Source organism: Canis lupus, chromosome 27 (genome assembly GCF_011100685.1).
Source record: "Canis lupus familiaris isolate Mischka breed German Shepherd chromosome 27, alternate assembly UU_Cfam_GSD_1.0, whole genome shotgun sequence".
Taxonomy (NCBI): Eukaryota; Metazoa; Chordata; class Mammalia; order Carnivora; family Canidae; genus Canis; species Canis lupus.
In genome coordinates this window covers 9,381,905-9,405,757 of record NC_049248.1, presented here as the reverse complement: position 1 = coordinate 9,405,757, position 23,853 = coordinate 9,381,905, and the positions used below count along the sequence as shown (strand labels likewise).

The window sequence follows — 23,853 nt, the reverse complement described above, 5'->3', positions numbered from 1 at the left end:
CAGAGCCTGTTCATAAGCCTCTCTTTAAAATGTCATCTTTTTTTTTTTTTTTGGCTCTCATCCGTCATTCATTTCCTCCCATGTTCCCTAGTTCATTTTCTTACCTTTTCCTCTCCTCTCCATCTCTTATCCTTGATCTATTTCCCCAGTCATATCATTTCTCTTCCCCTTCTCTCTTTCTTCCCCCCTTGTTTTGAATCCCCTTACCTTGAGTGGTTTAAGGCTGATCCATCTTCCCACCTCCAACCAGAACTGTTCCTGAGACCAATCCAGTAGTAGTCCTTTCTGAGGAAATTTTTAAGCAGGCTCTAATGGAGAGATTGAAGATGATAAAAAAAAAAGGTTAAGAGAATGTAGAAAACCAAAGAAGAGATTCAGTGTCATGATCAAATAATTATTCCTTACACTCCCTCTCATTACCATTATTATGGACTGAATGTTCATTTCTCCCCACAATTCATATGTTGAAGCTCTAACCTCTAACATGATGGTAACTGGGGTGGGGCCTTTGGAAGGTAACTAGGTTTAGATGAGGTCATGAACCCCTCATTAATGATGGGATTACTGCCCTTGTGAGAAGAGACCCCAGTTCAACCTCCCTCTTCAGGAGGGAATACAACCAGAGGGTAGCTGTCTGCAAGCCACAAAGAAGGTTCTCACCAGCAACTGAACCCGTCAACACCTTGATCTTGGACTTCCCAGCTTCCAGAACTGTCAGACATAAATGTCTGTGGTATAAGCCACCTAGTGATACTTTGGTTAGCAGTTTAAGCTGATTAAAATCACCTCCTAGTCCAAATAACTTAATCTTTCTTTTAAACTCTAATTCTAGAGATGCATTGCAGAGTGGAACATTTCCTAGAATTGAACTTTCTATCTATAATTGCATTTTTATAATGTGAAAGATAGATAAATATTACATCTCTGCTTTCCGTTGTAAGTTCCTCGATTAGATGAAGTACTTAGTAAATATTCAAATAACTTTTACAGAAAAAAAGCTAAATACCACTATAGAAGCAGTCATCTTTCTCATTATCATTTAATACATAAGTTATTATTAAGTCTGTAGCAATATTCTTGTTTTTTTCCCAGTACTACACTCCCATTTTCCACGTTCTCATCAATCTTGAATATGACAAGAAAAACAAAAACAGTTCTTAGGGAAGCAAGCATAAAATAAAGTTAAGCTGTCTGCACCTCTATGTTCTATGCTACCACTAGAAGAGAGATAACAGATTCTTTGCTCTGTAGAGTCTGACATTCAAATGAAGGAGTTTATACTCTAAGGCAATTGCCTCAGTAACTGGAATAAAATAAAGGATAAATCCCAGAAGATTAATTCTGTGGTAGGATTTGGTGTTTACAATAAACATCACCTCAGCTTTGAAAATTGCTTTCATAGCAGAGACTTTTCTTGTGATGCTGAATTTTCAATGTGATGTTAATGTTAACAAGTAATGTGTTTGTTCATGAGTAAGAAGGATAAAACTGTAAGTCTGAAGATCAACATATTGATGGAAAATACTTACATATAAAATAAGAAGCTCACTATTTGTATATGTTTCAGAGTACAAATGAATGTTTAGAGGTATCCATATGTGTCTTAACAGATACCAAAACCCTTGGGTTACAAGTGGTAGGTAAGTATGCACATGTACAGTAGCATTTGTGAACATTTAATAACTGATGTCTCTGTGTGTCCAGCAAATACTGTATGTATAATTAATGAGATAATTAATGCCTGGCATCTTCTCAATACTTCTTATTCTTAACCCTGGATGTCACTGTAAATCCCTTATGGAAAGAAAAAAGGAAAATAAGAAAGCATCTAAATTATATCCCCGTTCTTCCTATGTTGTTCCCAGGAATCCTGTATGTTAATTGTTTTGTTTGGTTGCCTGGTTGGTTTGGTTTTCTCTGAGTTAGAGTTTGACATGATAGATCAAGGCCATAATTTGAAAAAGGCCATAATTTGTTTCTGTGATCATATACTTCCTGACCATTTGTCTCAAGCCTCCTCCCTACATTAATGCTTTGAGATAACCAGGCATTTCATTTGGCAGTGGCCATGATGAGAGCATTGTATTCTCAAATTCGGTGAACTTGTTTTGATCTCTCTTCTCACTCTCTAAAATTATTGTTTGGAGGAATGGAAACTCAAAAAATAGCAGTGATATATGTTAATCCACAGTAATTTAGTGGTAAGACTTGGACTAGAACCCAACGTCTTCCCCTAGTACCCAAGGCCTTGTCTCTACTTAGTCCATCTCTCTGCAACCTACTTCTCTTTAAACTATGCTTTCTCAGAGCATCTGGCTGGCTCAGTCTGTAAAGCATGCAACTCTTCATCTCAGGATTATAAATTTGAGTCCCTCATTGGGTGTACAAATTACTTAAAAAATAAAAAATTTTTTAAAATAAAATAAAATAAACTGTGCTTCTCTAGCTCTGAAAAAATCATGAGACTCCTAGAAAATGTCAAGAAACATGCACATTCAGCTAAGAGACTACATTCTCTTTGATGAAACACACCAAGAAGACAGCTTACACTTATATTAGAACATTAGATTCCAATATTATTTACTTTCTTGGGGTCCCAGTGTTGCCACAGATCAGGCTGACATATGAATAAGGATATCTACTAAAGCTAAAACATCACATTTGTCTCTCATTATATCCAAAGTTAGATATCCTAAAACCGAGGCTGGGCGAGGAAGACCCAACATGGCAGAGTACTCTTGGAACTCCTCAGGCCATCTGAAAAACCTCCTCTAGAGGTTTTTGAAAAATCAAAGAAAATTACTGCTTTCTTCAAGTTTCAGGAAAAAATGTTTTTAAACTTCCTAATTTTCCTCTAACATTATACATTTTTGTTCATTTAAACATATCAATAATTTCTAATAATGGCTTAATTAGTTGAATACTTTTTTTGTTGTTCATAACATCCTATTGTGCTTTTATTTTTTTCTAATTATTATTTTTTTTAGTTGAATACTTTTTGAAGAAAATACTCTTTTTTTTATCCAGCAACCACTAAGATATTAGTTTTTACATTGTTTTTATTGGAAGATGGTTACCAAAGGATAAGAATTCAAGGACTTTTCTCTTAACTATGTCTGGACTAGTTTCCTTTACTTACTTGGAGACTATCATTGGTATGAAAAGGAGACTATCATTGGTATGAATAAAGAATTTCTCCTAAAGTAAAGAGAAGCATAAAGCTTCTTTGCATTCCCAGGAAAGACATTAAAAGAGGATGTCTTAGTTCTGGCTGCTATAACAAATTACCATAGACTGGGTGACTTAAACTATGGGCACTTAATTCCCAGAATTCTGAAGGCTGGGACATTCAAGATCAAGTTTCTGACAGATCTGGTATCTGGTGAGAGCTTACTTCCTGATTTGCAGATGACCATCTTCTCATTGTATCCTCACATGGCAGAGAGAAGAGAGACAAGCGCTCTCATGTCTCCTCTTATAAGGGTATTAATCCCATCATGAGGGACCCACCCTCATGATCTAATTTCCCAAGGACCACATCTTCATATGCCACCACGTTGAGGATCAGGATTTCAATATATGAATTTTGGAAAGCACGAACATGTAGTCCATAACAGAAAGAACAAGTCTTTCATGCTACTTCCCATTTTAGAATTACTTCTATTTTCTCTTCATTGAATTTCAATCTTAGTTTCCATGGAAGAAACATGGTTGCAGTGGCTTCTAAATGAAACATTTGAAAAATCTGTAAAACTTGCATATCAATACTTCCTTCCCAAATAATCTATCTCCTGTTATAGCTTTGTTCTCTCAAGATAGGGTATCCTGAAAACAATTATGTCTTATATTTGTTTTACATTAAGGTTTTCAAAATACCTTTGTATCCATTCCTAACTTCATCTGAAAAGTATGGCATTTAGGAAAACAAAACAAAAACAATATACTGCCATCTATCACTAACTCTTCACCACTATCTGAGGATTAAAAAATTGCTTAATCTGGCTTAGCCTTAATTTTCTTAAGAGGACTTAGTTCAGATATTCTCAAGGCTTTTTTTTCCAGTTATAAAATAAAACCCTAATTAACATGGTGGAGCAGAAGGGGACCCTAGATTTGCCTCGTGCCACAAACACAGCTAGATAAATATCAAATCATTCTAAATACCCAAGAAATTGATCTGAATGCTAAGAGAACAAACTGCAGAACTAGAGGAAGAAAAGAAACCACACCAGGGGATGTAGGAAGCACAGAGACATGATTCTGGGGAGAAAAGAAATGCAGGTGCTTCAGAGGAGATGGAGCCTTGATCTTGGAGAGAGAGAAAGAGACAAAGTGAGAAAGAGAAAGTAGTACACAGGGAATTGCACAAGAGAAACACTTCCCCTAAACCACTGACTGGGAAAACTAGAGCCACTGACCATCTTAAGTTTTTACAATCAGGGAAGCCCAAAGTCTGAAGCTTCAGAAGTCCATTAGCCACCAGTGGAGCCTGTCGGCCATAACAGTGCTTCTATGGGGAAGGAAAGCAAAGACCTGGGACCAGACAGCATGGTTTGAGGATCCCCTTGGTTGCATCGGAAGAGACAGTTCCTCTTCTTGGAGTGCATTTGGGAAAGGAGGCTCAGCCTCTCAGGGGACAAAAGAGCTGGTGGGCACCAGTGTGCTGCTCTGTTCATTAGCACAGGAACAGAGACACCTGCTGAGGGCAGCAAATCTTGATGCTGGCTTTTGCTGAGCTTTACCATAAACTCCAAGCCACTGTGCAATCATGTGACTACTTTTCTGGGACTAAAGGGCACCAACTGCAGTGTGGCAAGACCTTCCCCCAGAGGATCAGCACCATGTGATCTGTGCTGCTGGGGCTCCTAAAATTTGGAGTTTTGAAACCCAGCCATAAACCTGGGATAAAACACAGAAGTATCATGCCATGGGGTGGGCAGATGGGTTGGCCACAGACAGGGTGAAGGCAGATATCTGACGGAAACCAGTAATACAAGAGGAGAGACTGTTTGCTCTGTGAGGGCTTCCTGAACAGTGGCAGGCTCTGCCTCCCTGCACCCTATAGGTGCATCTTTACTAGGGTAAGTCAGCCTGACAACCAGCACAGCAGGCTCTTCCCCCAGAAGACCAGCACAAACCCCTCACACACCAAGTCTATTGACCATAGAAGTGCTGCAAAGCTTCAGCTCTAGGGGAAATAAGATCTAGCCCCTTTAAAAGCAGACCAAAGGGATCCCTGGGTGGCGCAGAGGTTTGGCGCCTGCCTTTGGCCCAGGGCGCGATCCGGGAGACCCGGGATCGAATCCCACGTCGGGCTCCCTGCATGGAGCCTGCTTCTCCCTCCTGTGTCTCTGCCTCTCTCTCTCTCTCTGTGTGTGACTATCATGAATAAATAAATAAATAATTAAAAAATATATTAAAAAAAAAAAAAAATAAAAAAAAATAAAAGCAGACCAAAACACACCTAGTTAAAACTTTAAAACTTGCCGCACTGTGGACAAGGTCCAAACACTCCCTACTGCAGGCAAGGAGAAACTCAGCAGAGGACTGACTTGAAGGAAGGAGCAGCCAAAACACAACAGCACAGTGCACACGCTGAAACATTTCCAAAGCACCAGGCCTGGGATGCCTCAGTGGTTGAGCATCTGCCTTTGGCTCAGGGCATGATCCCGGGATCCTGGATCAAGTCCCACATCAGGCTCCCTGCGAGGAGCCTGCTTCTCCCTCTGCCTATGTCTCTGCCTCTCTCTCTATGTGTCTCTCATGAATAAATAAATAAATCTTAAAAAAAAAAAAAAAGCACCAGGCCCTAGACAGTACAGGACCTCTTCTTAATATAGCCATTACTTTCAGGAGCATGAAACATAACAGGCTTTCCTAACATACACAAAAACAGCGACCTACACAAAATGACAAGACAGAGGAATTCACTCAGAAAGAAAGAACAAGAAGTGATAACCAGGGAACTAATCAAAACAAATGCAAACATGCCTGAACTAGAATTTAAAACAACAATCATGATGATACTAGCTGGGCTTGAGAAAAGCATAGACGACACCAGAGAATCTCTTTCTGCAGAGATAAAAGAACTAAAAACTTGTCAGGCCAAAATAAAAAATGCTATAGCTGAGATGCAAAATTGACTATATGCAATGACAAGGATGGACAAAGCAGAGGAATGAATCAGTGATACAGAGACATAATTATGGAAAATAATGAAGCGGAAAATAAGAGGGGAAAAAAGTATTGGATCACAAATGTAGACTCACGAAACTCAGCGACTCCATAAAGGATAATAAAATTCATATCATAGGAGTCCCAGAATAAGAAGAGAGGGAGGGGGGGGCAGAAAGTTTATCTAAACAAATTATAGTTGAAAACTTCCCTAATCTGGGGAAGGAGACAGTCATTCAAGTCCAGGAAGCACAGGAAACTGAAACTCTCACCAAATTCAACAAAAGCTGACCAACACCAAGATATGTCATAGTACAATTTGCAGTATATAGAGATAAGGAAAGAATCCTGAAAGTAGTAAGGGTAAAGAAACCCCTAACCTATAAGGGAAGATAAATCAGGTTAGCAGTAGCTCTCTCCACAAAAACCTGGCAGGCCACAAGAGAGTGGCATGATGTATTCAACATGCTGAATGGGAAAAATATGCAGCCAAGAATACTTTACCTGATGAAGCTATCATTAGAAGAATAGATAAAGATCTTCCCAGACAAAAAGTCAAAGAGTTCATGACTACTAAACCAGCCCTGCAAGAAATATTAAAGGGGGCCCTTTAAGTGGGAAAGAAAGACCAAAAGCAACAAAGACTAGACAGGAACAGAGAAAATCTCCAGAAATAGCAACTTTACAGGTAATAATATGGCACTAAATTCTTATCTATCAATAATTACTCTGAATGGAGGTGGACTAAATGCTCCAATCAAAAGATATAGGGTATCAGAATGGATTAAAAAATCAAGACCTATCTATATATTGCTTACAAGAGACTCATTTTAAACGAGTGTAATGACACCTCCAGATTGAAAGTGAGGGTATAGAGAACCATATATCATGCCAATGGATGTCAAAAGAAAGCCAAAGTAGCCATACTTATTTATATCAGACAAACCAGATTTTAAACCAAAGTCTGTAGCAAGAGATAAAAAAGAGCATTATATAATAAGTAAGAGGTTTATCCAACAAGAAGATCTAACAATTGTAAATATTTATGCCCCAACTTGGGAGCACCCAAATATATAAATCAATTAATAACAAACATAAAGAAACTCATTGAGGGACGCCTGGATGGTTCAATGGTTTGGCACCTGCCTTTGGTGCAAAAACAGTACCACAGATCAAAAATACTAAGAGCTGGTTCTTTGAAAGAATTAATCAAATTGATAAACCCCTATTCAGACTTATCGAAAAGAAGAGAGAAAGAACCCAAATAAATAAAATCACAAGTCAAAAAGGAGAGATCACAATCAACACCACAGAAATACAAACAATTATAAAAGCATATCAAAAAAATTATATGTCAACAAACTGAGCAATCTGGAAGAAATGGATAAATTCCTAGAAACATAAAACTACCAAAACTGAAACAGGAAGAACTAGCAAATTTGAGTAAACCCATAACCAACAAAGAAATTGAATCATTAATCAAAAATCTCCTGACAAACAAAAGTCAGGGCCAGGTGGCTTCCCAGAGGTATTTTACCAGACATCTAAAGAAGAAGTAAACACCTATTCTTCTCAAACTGCCCCAAAAAATAGAAATGGAAGGAAAACTTCCACATTCATTCTATGAGGCCAGCATTAGCTTGATTCTGAAACTAAAAAGGAGAGTTATAGGCCAATATCCCTGATGAATATTGATGCAAAAATTCTCAACAAGATACTACCAAGTGGAATCCAATAGTACATTAAAAGATTATTCACCACAATCAAGTAGGACTTATTCCTGGGCTTTAGGGGTGGTTCAATACTCGCAAATCAATCAACATGACATGCCACATTAATAAAAGAAAGGATAAGAACCATATGATCCTCTCAGTGGATGCAGAAAAAGCATTTGACAAAATACAACATCTATTCTTATTCTTGATAAAAAAAAAACCCTCAACAAAGTAGGGATAGATGGAACATACCTCAATATCATAAAAACCATATATGAAAGACCTGCAGCTAATATCATCCTGAATGAGGAAAAACTGAGAGCTTTTATTCTGTAGTCAGGAATAAGACAGGAATGTCCACTCCCACTATCATTATTTAACATAGTACTAGAAGTCCTAGCCTCAGCAAATAGACAAAAAAAGAAATAAAAGGCATCCAAATTGGCAAAGAAGAGTCAAACTCTCACTACCCACAGATGACATGATACTCTGTAGAAAACCCAAAAGATTCCACCAAAAAATTACTAGAATTGATACACAAATTCAGCAAAGATATAAAATCAATGTGTAGAAATCTGTTGCACTTCTATACACCAATAATGAAGCAGCAGAAAGAGAAATCAAGACAGTCTCTTCAACAAACGGTGTTGGGAAAACTGGACAGCAATATGCAGAAGAATGAAATTGGACCACATTCCTACTTCATACACAAAAATAAATTCAAAATGGATGGAAGACCTAAATGTGAGACAGGAAGCCATCAAAATCCTAGAAAAGAATACAGGCAGCCACCTCTTTGATCTCAGCCACACAACTTCTTACTAGAGACATCTCCAGAAGCAAGGGAAACAAAGGCAAAAATGAACTATTGGGACTTCATCAGGATAAAAAGCTTCTGCATAGTGAAAGAAACAATCAATAAAACTGAATGATGACCTATACAATGGGAGAAGATTTGAAAATGATGTATCTTTTTTTTTAGTCTTTCTTTCTTTCTTTCTTTCTTTCTTTCTTTCTTTCTTTCTTTCTTTCTTTCTTTCTTTCTCTTTAACAGAGAAAAAGTACAACGAGAGGGGAGCAACAGGCAGTGGGAGAGGGAAAGGAAGCAGGCTCCCCACTGAGCAGGCCCCATGTAGGGCTCCATCCCAGAAACCTGGGATCATGATCTGAGCTAAAGGCATTTGCCTAACTGACTGAGCCACCCAGGCACCCCACAAATGACATATCTGATAAAGGGTTAGTATCCAAAATCTATAAAGAACTTATCAAATTTAACACCCAAAAAACAAATAATCCAGTTAAGAAAATGCCAGAAGACTTGAATAGACATTTTTCCAAAGAAAACATCCAGATGTCTAAGAGACACATGAACAGATGTTCAATATCACTCATCATCAGGGATATACAAATCAAAACCATGATGAGATACCACTGCACACCAGTCAGAATGGCTAAAATTAACAACATGGTAAACAACAAATGATGATGAGAATGTGGAAAACGGGGAACCCTCTTGGACTGTTGGTGGGAATGCAAACCCACCAATAACTACTGTAGCCACTTTGAAAGCAGTATGGATTGTCCCCAAAAAGTTAAAAATAGTACTACCCTATGACCCAGCAATTGCACTACCAGGTATTTACCCAAGGTTACAAAAATGCTGATTCAAAGTGTGCACATGCACACTGATGTTTATACCAGCATTATCAACAATAGCCAAATTATGGAAAGAACCCAAATGTCCATCAGCTGATGAATGGATAAAGAAGAGGTGGGGTGTGTGTGTGCTTATATATATATATATTTATATATATATATATAAATGATACTCATGTTTATATGAATATACATATTCACATATATAATAGGAATATTACTCAGCCATCAAAAAGAATGAAATCTTGCCATTTGCAATAACATGGATGGAACTAGAGGGTATTATGCTAAGCAAAATAAGTCAGTCAGAGAAAGACAAATACCATATGATTTCACTCATATATGGAATTTAAGAAACAAAACGGATGGACATAGGGGAAGCAAAGAGAGAGAGAGAGAAACAAAGCATAAAAGACTCAACAATAGAAAACAGAAGGTTGATGGAGATAGATGAGTGAGGAATAGGCTAGTAGGTGATGGGTATTAAGGAGGGCACTTGTGATGAGCACTGGGTGTTATGTGTAAGTGATGAATCACTAAATTCTATACCTGAAACCAATTTTACCATATGTGTTAACTAATTAGAATTTAAATACAAACTTGAAGCTTTAAAAAAAAAAAAACCCTGAAAGATGCACAAGTTTTATCATCCTCTTCTTTACAGAGGAGTAAAAAAGTTCACCTTGGTCAAAAGGCTTACCCAAGGCTCCGCACTGAATAAGCATCTAAATTTTCTCTCCCAGTGCTAAGCTTTCATATATAAGGCTCTCCCCTTCTAGTGATAAATAAGATCATATTGTGCCCCTGATTAATACTTTCTGATGGTTTCCTCTTTCACACAGAACAAAATATAAAGTTTCTACTATGTATATTATAAGATTTTCCATGATCTAGACCTTGCCAACCATTTTATTCATTTACTAGCTTCCAGTCATATGACCCTTCTTTCAGTTCTTTTAACATGCCAAGGTCATTTTTACTTTATGATCTTTACATAGCTTTTCCCTCTGCCTGAAATACCCTTTCCCTAGATTTTCCTATGGGTGTCATTCAGGCCTAGGTCCCAGCTCCAATGTTACCTCCTTAGATGGCCAACATCCTTGGCCAATCTAAAGTAGTACCTACATTTACTGTTTCACTTTCTTCAAAGCATATATCACCATGTTAATTACTTCGTGGATGTCTGTCTTTCCTCTGACTAAAATGTAAGCACCCTAACAGCAAGAATTCTTGATTATTACTGTAACCCCGCCACCTAGGAAAATATATGAAATTATTTACTTTAGAGTTTGTAATGTTCAGTCATATTTTAGAAAAAAATGCAAAACCTAAAGTCAAAATGGAGACAGAACTTAGATAAAATCAGATACAGCATGACTCAGTGCCATACTTTAGGTCAATATTTATGCATTATACACACATAGACATGGTTCTACAAGTAATATTTTTAAATTGTAATTTAGATATTATTAAGGCATAGAACATACTCCTTAAAATTCTAAACTAAGATGGTTTGTGGGATATATCTAAGTTATTTCAACTCCTATGGAAATAAATTAATAATATCTCAAAGTTACTTGGGCTCATCTATTCTTAGGAATTATATCCTAAAAAATAACCTCAAGAAAAATAAGTCATAAAAATATGCATATAACTGCATAGCAATTAGAAATAAGTAAAACTTTATCTTGAAATATGAAAAATAAAATAAAATAAAAAATAAAAAAAAGAAAAAAGAAATATGAAAAATAGATAAGCAATAATAGAATAATACAGAACTTTAAAAAATAAATACCTAAAATAATTTAATGTTTGGAAAAAACAGGAATGAAATGATGTTAGGTAATAAAAGCAGAATATATAAACACAGTGTGTCCAAAAAACTAGAAACATAGGATAAATGTATTTTTTTAAAGATTGTATTTAATTCTTTGAGAGAAAGAAGGAGACCATGAGCACAAGCAGGGGGAGAGGCAGAGGGAGAGAGAAAGGAAGAAGCAGACGCTCTGTGCAGCAGGGAGCAGGATGTAGGGCTCAATCCCTGGACCCTGTGATCATCACCTGAGCTGAAGGCAGACACGTAACTGATTGAGCCACCCTGATGCCCTTGTATTTTTTTAATAAATATATCTGTTTTAAATAAATGTATCTGGGGACATCTGGGTGACTCAGCAGTTGAGCATCTGCCTTCAGCCCAGGGCGTGATCCTGGATTCCAGGATTGAGTCCCACATCGGGCTCCCTGCATGGAGCCTGCTTCTCTCTCTGCCTATGTCTCTGTCTCTCTCTCTCTCTCTCTGTGTCTTTCATGAATAAATAAAATGTTTAAAAATAATAATAATAAATAAATAAATGTATCTGTTATATTTTTTAATAACATCATCAATATTTTTTTCTTCAATCTCCGGATACCTTTCCAGGTGAAGTATTTAAAGCAATGGATGTGGTTACTAACTTGAAAAAATATATATAATACAGAGCACCCATAACATAAAAATCAACTAGATCTTTAAATTTAGAGGAATTTTGCCTGAAAATATATCTTTAGGTTGAATAAAAACATATTGAGCATATTACTTGAAAATGTAACAAACATACTATTTAAAAATAGGTTTATCCTATGTTTTCAGACTTTGATACTTTATAGCATGCAAACTGTAATTACTATCATATAAAAACATGCAGCTACATTAAGAGATTTCAAAGGAAAATTTGACAGGCTACAAATCTCTAGAGTTTAACATTGATATGAATGTTCCTTATAATCTTGTGTATGTGCACAATACTAAAAGTCAATTAAGACTTACTGTGTAAACCAGAACACTCTATTTTTTTTGTTTTTTTTTTAACCATCATCTCTTTTATTTTTTTTTAATTTATTTTTTATTGGTGTTCAATTTACTAACATACAGAATAACCCCCAGTGCAGAACACTCTCTTTAAAAGACAATGAGAGGGACGCCTGGGTGGCTTAGCAGTTGAGTGTCTGCCTTCGGCTTAGGGCATGATTCTGGAGTTCTGGATCGAGTCTCACATCAGGCTCCCTACATAGGCAGAGGGGGAAGCAGGCTCTTTGAGGGGAGCCTGATGTGGGACTTGATCCTGGGACTCTGGGATCATGTCTTGAACCAAAGGCAGATGCTCAACTGATGAGCCACCCAGGGGTCCCTCACTTAGCATGTTTTTAAGGTCAATTCATGCTGTAGCATGTATCAGAATTTCATTCCTTTTTATGGCTAAATAATATTCAATTATGTGGATATACCAATTTTGCTTATTCATTTATCTATCAATGGACAGTCTTACTGTCTTTTTTTTTTAAGATTTTATTTATTTATTCATGAGAGACACAGAGAGAGGCAGAGACACAGGCAGAGGGAGAAGCGGGCTCCCTGCAGGGACCACTTAATTGTACACTTGAAAATGGTTGAAATGGTAAATTTTGTTATGCATATGTTCTACCACAATTTTGCAAAATGTTAAAAAAAAAAAAGTGAGAGATATCTTAACCTATTTACCACACCTGCACTTTGGTGTGAAGGTCACAGACACTGCTTTGATCTATTTATGAAGAAAGGGTGACAAAAAAACACAGACATTATCAGACAATAAGTACCTCCAGAGTGAAACAATTCTGCTACCATCCCCCTCTGTTTCCAGGCATTTCTTTGAAACTTCTAACATATTTCAGATTTCCTCATAAGGAAAATACCCAATTCAACAAGTCATAACTTATTTTATGACATATACTTCATGCATTTCATATCTTGGGAGACAGAAGAATAAAGCAAGTTATTTTGGTTCTAGGCTTTATTTTGAGCAACAAGGAGAATTAAAGTGGAAAAGAAGAAAAACTAAAATTAAGTGATTCATACTACGTTAAAGGAACTCCCACACAGATTTTCTCATTTAATATCATAAGAACACTGGAAAGAATTTTCTCTACTTTACACGTGAGAAACTTGAGAGTCAAAGAGGTTAAGAAAATTTCTCGAGTTCACATAGCTAGTGCACAAGGTAGTAAAAACAAACTCGTGACTATCTGAAAGAAATAAAAAAAAGTCCTTTCTGTTACTTTAAAATATGGGGGAAAGTAACCATGTTACTGTAATGTCTGTATTGCAGTATCCAAAGAAGGAAGCCCTAAGTATATTTAGATATAAATCCTAAAAACAAGAAAAGCCAATATCAAAAGTTCAGGAGGAAGACTGGGACAGTCCCAAAGTCATAAACTCTGATAGAGAGTTAAGTATGGGTTAAGGCTGAATGAGAGGTTGTTAAAACAAGAGTCCGATGATATAATCTCACATCATGATAATGAAGAAAGATGTTACAGGGTGAGGAGCATCGTGATAGATTTAAAGAAACCAAAGTATTTTCCAGAGAACTCTCTGGTCAACATACATTTTAAAATAACAAACCAACAACTATAACAAACAAATGCTAAGAGAAGAGAGGGAGCAGAAGGGCACTGGTTTCTGGGGCAGTGGAGTGGGCCTAAAAAATAAACTAAACAAAAACAAATGCTAATATCCTAAATGAACTGAGCCTAATAGAAAAATCTGACAACAAAAATCAAGAAGTTAAATATATCTAAAGATCTAAAGATAAATTCAAAGGACAAGAGAAACAATAGAGTAGATGTCATAAAAAACTAAAAAAGTAATGGAGTGATTCAATTTTAATTTTGTTATTAATTATTTTTAAAGATTTTATTTATTTGAGAGAAAGTAAGAGAGAGAGCACAAGTGGTGGGAAGGAGAGGGAGAAAGAAGCAAACTCCCCTGAGCAAGGCTGGATCCCAGAACAGTGGGATCATGAACTAAGCCAAAAGCAGACACTTAACTGACTGAGCCACCAGGCACCCCATCAATTTTCTTATTATTCTCTCAAAAATAAAATAAATATTTAAGTCCAGGAAAGAAAAAAGAGATAATAAGTGAGCATCTCACTACTTTTTAAATATATTTAAATCCCAAGAATCCTATAATGTACATTCCAGATTTCAACTTCAAATAATTTTTTAAACATGAACAGAAAAGGCATCAAAAACAAAAACAAAAGAAAAAGAATAGAAAATCCACAGAAGGCAATTAATAGGAAGTGTTGTCTTGTTTTTCAGCATGCACAAGATGTATCAGGAAGCCAACAAGTACAATATTTCTATACGTGGCTGATATAGTTTAAAATCTGGCTCTGAATTTAAAAAAAAAAAAGTGTAGCTCTGCCAGATTTGTAGACTTACATTTGTCACTAACTCTTGTTCATTAACCACTCATTCATCAGTAAATGGAGATGTTGAATCCTGTTTCATAGGATATGCTGTGAAAATTGAGAATAATATACATAAAATACCTGGCACATGGTCGGTGCTCCATATATATTAGTTTCCTATTCTTATTATTATTATTTATTATTATTATTATTATTATTATTATTATTATATTTTGATGTAACTGAACTAAGAAGTGGGCTACATTTATGTATCCTACTGACAGATAACTATTTAACAGCATGAGAGAGATACTTTCCCATACCTTTATAGCCTCTGGCATATAACAAACTAATTCTCTAGCAGTATTCTCTACCAGTGGAATGCCAATTTGAAAACTTTCTATTTTATAGTGAAAGGGAATAAAGGGGAAAGGAGGGAAAATGAGTGGGAAATATCAGAGAGGGTGATGGAACATGAGAGACTCCTAACTCTGGGAAACGAACAAGGGGTGGTGGAAAGGGAGGTGGGCGGGGGGTTGGGGTGACTGGGTGACGGGCACTGAGGGGGGGCACTTGATGGGATGAGCACTGGATTTTATGCTATATGTTGGCAAATTGAACTCCAATAAAAAGAAATAAAAAAAGAAAACTTTCTATTTTAATAGACTCATATGCTCTTTTGGTAGCTGTTTAGTCCTAAGTATGATACTAAGAATATCAAGCATACCTTAAAATAGTATGTAAATCTTGCCTTGAGAACCAAAGAATAACAATGCTAGTAACAAGAGGCTCAGGAGATCAGATATAAGTCAAGCTGGTTCTAATAGAATCTGACAAAAGCTGGAGGCAAGAAAAAGAATTAGACCAGAGAATCCAGAAAGACTCCACAGGAATGTCAGAAGGGGTCATAAGACCCCGTGATGAGAAAATAAACTGGTTTTGGCAATATAGCCAATCTAACTCTGTTCAGCTTACTCAACAGCAGAGGCAGGATTCAGGGAAAGTAAAGAAAGATAGAAACACATTCCTCTAATACCCCTCCATTCCTTTGGGGGAGCACAGAGAAACAGAAATACCGCCAAGCCCCAGATATTCTGTGCGTTAGCTCTTTTCCTCCTTAGCTTTCATTATCACCTGGCCTTATTTATAATAGACACTATACCACATTCCTCTGTGGTACAGTCTTACATTATGACTCACAACTCTGTTTATCAGTATTTGCCCTGCAATGTTTCAAGCTCTTTGCTCACTTCTGCTATTGACTTTGGTCAGCTCAAGTCTTCAGAGGCAACTGCAGCAGAGTGAGAATAGGAGTTGCTGCAAAAGACCCAGAAAGCGAGGCTATTATGATCAGATTCCATGAAACCATGATTTCATATATCTAATGAATAGACCCCAATGCATTCTACCACCTAGTTTGGGGAAGGCATAAAAGAAAAGGAAGTCACAGGGACAGGCTGATTTGGAATTAGATTCTATGGAGAATTTCAAAGGAATTTCTCATTTGATAGAAAATAAGAAATCTAGATGCTGTAATCTTTTCTTAAAATAGGAAGTTGTAAAACTTAGGGACTTTATTTTCTCCTCAACAGCTTTAGAGTAGTTATCTCTCTGAATTTCTCCAAAGAATGTTAATATAGCTGAATTCCTTTTTTTTAAAACTGAAGAACAGTTTACACACAATGTCACATTAGCTTCAGATGTACAACATAGTGATTGGACAAATCTGGGCATGCTGTGCTACAAAAGTAATTAGCATTTGTCACTATACAATGTTATAATAGTTTAATTCTTAACAAACTGTTCTCTATGACTTGATTCTACCAAAAAAGAGTACATAAAACAGTATCAACACACAAAAATCAGCATGCAATTAGCACTAAAAACCTAATTAGAATTTATTTTCTTTGTATATGTTATTTACATTGACAAGTTAGAATTTGATTTTTGTATTCAGGATGTCAATTCCTTATATTACCTTGAGATGCTCTAGGATTAATAAAGAGCTCTCCTCCAGGAGACTGCTGGGTGGACAGGAAGGATCTGAGAAGCTTACAGGAAGTGGAGCCCGCCAACTTAGCCCTGCAAGGGGGTTAAGATCTCTCTCTCTCTCACACATACACACACACACACACACACACACAGACGATCATCATGCACACTTTCCTTTCTTCTTTCCCAACTTTCTGGAATTTCTTCCTCCTCATGCCTCTCCCTCACCCCCCATCTCAATTGCTTCCTAGTCTAGAACTTGCTGGATTCCAAAGAATGGAGGGAAATTATTAAAAGACATTTAAGCCCTTACCACAGTCTCTTTGTCCCCAAGATATCTCTCTTCCCCTCCTTCCCAAATTCCACCAGCTGTTGTGCAAGAATCTGCTGTCTCCTTGTTGTTGGACTCCAATATTTCTAGATCTAATGCTTTCTTTTAATTAGACCTGTATTTCAGGCCTAATTCCTATGTGTAATACTCACCACCCTTCCATTTCCAGCACACACATGTACACACATTCCAGAGTATGCAAACATCTAGGTTTCCACACATGAAGATTGCTGGGTCAGGCAGAGAAAGGGTAAGGACTAGGAAGAAGGAAGGAAGCAGGGGTAGAGGAGGAAAGAAAGGAAAGAACAAGGAGAGAGAAAGGGAGAGAAAGAGAAGAATGTTCCTTTTGTTCCTCAAAAGAGAACACACGATACTTTGGAATACCATTCACCAACATAACCTACATTTGCTAAATGTTTGCATTTACCATTTCTTGGTTGTCTGTGAACATAAGGAGATGTGAGTCTTCAGCTAAGCAGAATTCCAGACTAGAATTCCAGTCTTTTTTCTCCACTGAGAAGTAATAACAATGGTTACCATACCTCATCCAGAGGTCAGGGCAACTATAACAACTGGTACACGTGTTGCACTTGGAACCTAGAAAGGAAGAGGACTGGTCACATCTTTATGCACCACTTAGTCTTGGAAATGAAATGGGAGGTAAACAGCTTATGGCAGCCCCATAGTCTTCCCTGCCCCAGCACCTTTCAGACTAAAGTTTAGAGAAAGGCACAACAATTCATGGCCTCAAATTAAAAACTTCATAATGAAAAAAAAAAACTTCATAATGGGGACACCTAGTGGCTCAGCAGTTGGGCGTCTGCCTTTGGCTCAGGGTGTGATCCTGGAGTCCTGGGATCGAGTCCCACGTCGGGCTCCCTGCAGTGGGCCTGCTTTTCTCCCTCTGCCTGTGTGTCTGCCTCTCTTTGTGTGTCCCTCATGAATAAATAAATAAAATATTTAAAAATAAATAAATAGTAAAAATAAAAACTTCATAATGTCCAACTTTATCACTACTGTACATTCCACTACACAAGCATGTGACTATGACTAAAGCAGTAAGGAAACGGACACAACGAGGCTGAGGACCATGGACAGAGCACATCACTAGTGCTAGGTCTTTACACACATATGCTATATACCTACCAGATAAGATAACCAAGCATCTGCATTGTATGTGTCAGCCCACTGTCTATGTAGGTCAGTGCACATACTACATAACTGCATAGATTCATTACTGAAATCAGGGAGAATTTTCCAGAATGTCCAACCTCAACCTGATACCCTGTGATAATGCAAAAGAAAAAGACAGAAACTAGAAAAAGCAAACTTAACTAGAGTGAAAGATAGGTGTTTTATCTTTTATCACAAATGTGATTATCTGCCATCACTAGATATTAAATAAAAGACTTATAGCAGAAAGAATTTATCAAACAAAAACTCTCCAACAGAGAAGGATATTAGATGCTAAAGTCAAAGTGATGCAATTTCTTCACGGGGCTCCTTTAAATACAGAACATTCTCATTCCTTTAAAATGGCTGGATTGTATCTTTTAAAAAGGAGGGGGCACCTGAGGGGTTCAGTTTGTTAAGTGTCTGCCTTCGGCTCAGGTCATGATCCCAGGGTCCTGGGATGAACCCTGCTTCTTCGGGCTCCCTGCTCAGCCACGAAATACATTTTTATAAACTCCTCATAGGCACAATTCCACAACAGGCAAGTATGAGCCATTATATCAAATAAGCATAGGTGTGGATAAATGACTGCATAATAGAGTATATACCTAATGTAGATTTGGGAGTTAAAAGGTAGTGAAGGCAGTCCTTTTTGAAAATGTCAAAATTAGACAACTTTTCTATGGCTTGGCATGGGACCAATATAGGGTACTGGAGATCAAGTTACAAAGTTGACACCTTATAGATTTGTGCTTTTTCCACACAACTGTGACATTACCCAGGCTGAATGAAAAATTCCCAACTTCCTTGGAGTTTCTTTTGTCAAAGGACTTGGGTCGAGGTAGAGGTCCTAGGGCTGAACTCTTAGAGTCCAAATGAATAAAGTCTGTATAACAATCATCTGTTACTAACAATTATTTCCAGATAACATAAACTTAAGTCAGGACTCTGGATTGTGAAATAATAAACTGAGTGCTTTTTGGATCATCATATTTAATGACCTAGAAGAATTAAATTTAGAAAATTTCACTTTTTTTTTTTTTTTAGGAAATTTCACTTTAGACAATATGAAAGTACTCTAATTGGAAAAAATCAGAATATATTTTTATATATCTATATATGAAAAGCTAAACATAATTAATACACAAATAATGCAATTATAATTTGATTATCATGATAAATATGATAGTAAATAGAAAAGTGTTTAGGACATAATATAATTAAAAAGCAATATACAAAATTATAAGCATATAATGATCAGAACTATACCCAGCCTTACTTTAAAAAAAAAGTGGGGAAGATTTTAGAGGACTTTATATTCTTTGTTAAAATAATACTTACACAAATGCATGTAGTCAAAGCCCAGGAGACTATACCCAGGAAATGTGTACAAGTGGTGAGTTATTTTGTTGGCATTATTTTTCTTTTTTTAAAAGGTTTTATTTTCTTATTCATAAGAGACACAGAGAGAGAGAGGCAGAGACAGAGGCAGAGGGAGAAGCAGGCTCCATGCAGGGAGTCTGATGTGGGGCTCGATCGTGAGACCACGGGATCACGACTCCAGCCAAAGGCAGATGCTCAACTGCAGAGCCACCCAGGCGTCCCTGTTGGCATTATTTTTCAATTTTCAAATTTTCTGTTATGTTTTATTGCTCTTATAACACAATATAAGTAAAATAGGGATATTTGGTTGGTTCAGTCAGAAGAGCATGTGACTCTTGATGTCAGGGTCATGAGTGCAAGCCTGCAAGCCCCACATTGAGTGTAGAGATTACTTAAATGAATAAGCTTTTTTAAAAAATAGGCAAAATAAAAGATTTTGATTTAAGTTAGTACTTACCCTGGCAGAGAATCCACTGAACAAGCAGGAAACACACAAGAATAGTGTTCAGAAATCCCAAAGCTATTGCCACATGGCGTGAGAGAGGGGACCTGCCAGAAGAAACTGCAAGAACAGAATCCAAAATAAAATTCTGAGTTACAGTAAAAGTTAGAATAAAAGTTGAAGGAAGGCAGCCCTGGTGGCGCAGTGGTTTAGTGCTGCCTGCAGCCTGGGGTGTGATCCTGGAGACCCAGGATGGAGTCCCACATCGGGCTTCCTGCATGGGGCCTGCTTCTTTCTCTGCCTTTGTCTCTGCCTCTCTCTCGCTCTCTCTGAATGAATAAATAAATAAATCTTAAAAAAAAAAAAGTTGAAGGGAAAGAAAAGGCAAAGGAAGGATATCTGGAGCCTTGCACAAATTTGGTCTAATGAGAACTGAGACCCAGGCCCTAAAATTTTCTTTGCTGGATATGAGGGACTTGCTCTCAAGTCTAGAATAACAACCCACATCTTTATCAAGGAACATCCTATGTTTATCAAGTTAAGAATACTTTTTCTTGGGGCACCTGGGTGACTCAGTCTGTTAAGCAGCCGACTGGATTTTGGCTCAGGTCATGAACTCAGGATCTTGGGATCAAGCCCCATGTCAGGCTCCCCACTCAGCAGGGAGTCTGACTCAGGATTCTTTCTCTCTCTCTGCCCCTCCCTCACTCTCTCTCTCATTAAATAAATAAATCTTTTAAAAATATACTTTTTTTCTTTTGAAGTTCTGACTTACACAGTTTCATGCTTTAGTGGTAAAAATATTAATTGGTACAATCTCTTTGAAGGACAATTTGGCAATGCCTGCAAAAATTGCAAAGGCATTTATCCTTTGATCCCGCAATTTCTCTTTGAGGATTTTTTCCTACAGATACCCATATGCAAAATATCATATTTATAAGGCAATTCATGGCAACAGTATTTGTAGGAGAAAATGTTATAGACCAGTCAAATACGTTTTGATATAGCCATAAAGTGAATATGTAACTTCTAACAAAGGAATAAAGACATGCTTTTTTTTTTTTTTTACAGATTCGGATTGATTTTCACGATAGGTAGTTCCGGGAAAGAAACATCCTGCAAAATTATGTACGCTAGTATCTCTGAAAGTAGACATAAGAATCTGATAGTGTTGTTTGCCTCTGCAGAGAGGAAATAGGTCACTGAAGACAAAAACAGGAGGGATTCTTGTTTTCTTTTGCACTTCTGAATTTTGAACCACGTGGGGTATTACCTATTCAAAATTTAAATAATTACAACTTAATTGAAAATAAAATAACTTATATCTCAGAAATACTTTATAAACTGTCATTGCTGAAAGAATAATGAGTTTTAGTTGATATGTTTAAGGATGGAACACTACTTCATATTAACTATGTTACATATAAGAATACTATTTTCCTTCATTTGGAAAATGGAAATTTTTCTTAATCCAAACTTATATTTCAAAATCACAGTGGTCTCACAGTCTGACAATGTAGGAGTTATGTGTAAAGAACAAAAGTGTATAAAGTAATAATTTAAGTGCTGGTTTTGACCCCTTTATTTGGTAATCTTTAATTTGGAAATTCTGACTATCTGGAGTCTCACTTGACTACTTAAATTTTAGATAAATTATACTGTAGACATGTGTGTATATCCATGAAGCATTCTAAACTTCTTCTTCTACAAGTGAGGGAGAGGTGGAGATAGAATCTTAAACTGGCTCCGTGCCCACCACGGAGCTCGACAAGGGCTTCAATCCTATGATCCTAAGTCCAAATCAGGGTCAAACGCCTAATCAACTGAACCATGCAGGGCCACTTCCTTATATTTTTAAATTATTTTAGCATTCTGAACTTTTTTTTTTTAGGATTTTATTTATTTATTCATGAGAGACACAGAGAGAGAGGCAGAGGCAGTGACATAGGCAGAGGAAGAAGCAGGCTCCATGCAGGGAGCCCAACGTGGGACTTGATCCCTGGTCTCCAGGATCACACCCTGGGCTAAAGGCAGGCGCTAAACCACTGAGCCACCCAAGCTGCCGCATTCTGAACTTCTTAAAAGGAATTCATAGTGAGGGGCACCTGGGTGGCTTAGTTGGTTAAGTGTCTGACTCCTGATTTCTGACTCATGATCTCAGGGCCTCAGGATCAAGCCCCACGTTGGGCTATGCACTCCATATGGAGTCTGCTTGTCCTTCTCCCTCTGCTCCTCCCCCAGCTCATGTTCTCTTTCTTCCTCTCTAAAATAAATAAATTAAATTAAATTAAAAAAAAAAGAGGGACACCTGGGTAGCTCAGTGATGTGCTGATCTCAGGGTCCTGCGATTGAGTCCTGAATCTGGCTCCCTGCTCAGCAGGGGAGTCTGCTTCTCTCCCACGCTCTCCCCCTGCCTCTCCCTGCCTTGGCTCATGCTCTCTCTCTCTTAAATAAATAAATAAAATCTTGTTTTAAAAAAAAGAAATATACATATTAAAAGCCTCTTAGTAGAGTACATAAAGTACAGTTGACATAGACAGGCAAAAATAGATCAAAATAGTAAGAGTAATAATCATCACATTGTAAAATTATTAGTGATTTTTATTTTCTTATATCAGCTTTCATAGTTAACCTATTCTCTATAATAAACATGTAATAGTTTTGTGAAGAGATTTTTAATGTAATTTTAAAGCTCCTAGTCTATTTTCCTATTCCCAAGTAGAGCACCCTGGAAAGCTGGGGTGGAAATGAGCATCCTGGCAGTAAACAAGAATGTGCAAAGTGTACTGTATATAAATACAAAAAGCCTTTTGCCTAGAAATCAAAATAATTATATTCAAGTTCCAGCTTAGTACCAGCTGTGTGACCTTGCACTTATACTTTAGAATGTAGATTCCTCTGACTTAACATTTCTATTGCTTAGAAATTGGTACAGATATTATCCAAAAGAAAGAAATCTATATATAAATGAAAATACCCAGTGCCATACAATTTATAGTCATAAGAATAAAGCCAAATGTCCGAGTATACTGGAATGATATAGTAAATTATAGCAATGCTTTCAAAGAACAACACTAAAAATCATAATAATAAGAGTATGTAGCAAAAAGAGAGAAAGCTGATAAAGCCACACAGAAGAATATACTTTATGGGAGTTTATTGCCTAAGATATAAAATTAAATATTAATTTTGGCTCTTAAATTATGATCTGCCTGTCTTAGGAAGTGTTCTCTCAGAAGTCCACATAAAAATGTCTTTTTCATCCTCAAATCTCCAAAAAATCACCAGGAACACTTATTTGTAGTACTCTTGATACCTTCTTCCCATTTCTAAAACACTCCAGTGCAATACTGTGAGAGGGAAACCTAGACAATGTGAATCTGTTTCTTTTCTAACAAACTCTTACTATTATCCATTAGCAAAGTTATTGGTATCTTTTCTCCCCATTTCATAGTCTGAAAAAGAGAGATACTTAGAATTTAAACAGCCTTAGCTTGAGTTTCATAGAAGTGAATGGTTACAAAAGATTTTACCTGAGACCTAAGATCAGATCCTTGACCATATACCAGATTTTCATATTCCAAATCTGGACTCCAAACTAAACTAAATGTATTCCTTCAAAGTACCCTCAATTTGGGCAGCCCTGGTGGCGCAGCGGTTTAGCGCCGCCTGCAGCCTGGGGTGTGATCCTGGGGACCCGGGATCGAGTCTCACATCAGGCTTCCTGCATGGAGCCTGCTTCTCCCTCCGCCTGTGTCTCTGCCTCTCTCTTCG

At 37.1% G+C, this 23,853-nt stretch overlaps 1 protein-coding gene across 7 annotated transcripts in view; it reads right to left on the bottom strand.

The window, feature by feature from the left end:
* Window positions 1-23,853, bottom strand: part of KLRG1 (killer cell lectin like receptor G1) — a 39,024-nt gene that overhangs the window by 833 nt on the left and 14,338 nt on the right. For 4 of the 7 annotated variants that reach the window (XM_038576742.1, XM_038576741.1, XM_038576743.1 and 1 more), the window contains 3 exons: window positions 20,095-20,199; window positions 17,509-17,678; window positions 208-308 (listed from right to left, as the gene is read on the bottom strand). In XM_038576742.1, coding sequence (XP_038432670.1) covers window positions 208-308; window positions 17,509-17,678; window positions 20,095-20,199 — 376 coding nt within the window. Of the gene's footprint in view, window positions 1-207; window positions 309-14,789; window positions 14,867-16,008; window positions 16,076-16,736; window positions 16,783-17,508; window positions 17,679-18,227; window positions 18,367-20,094; window positions 20,200-23,853 lie in introns of all 7 variants that reach the window. The other 3 variants (XR_005379826.1, XR_005379825.1, XM_038576745.1) reach the window with 3 other exon arrangements.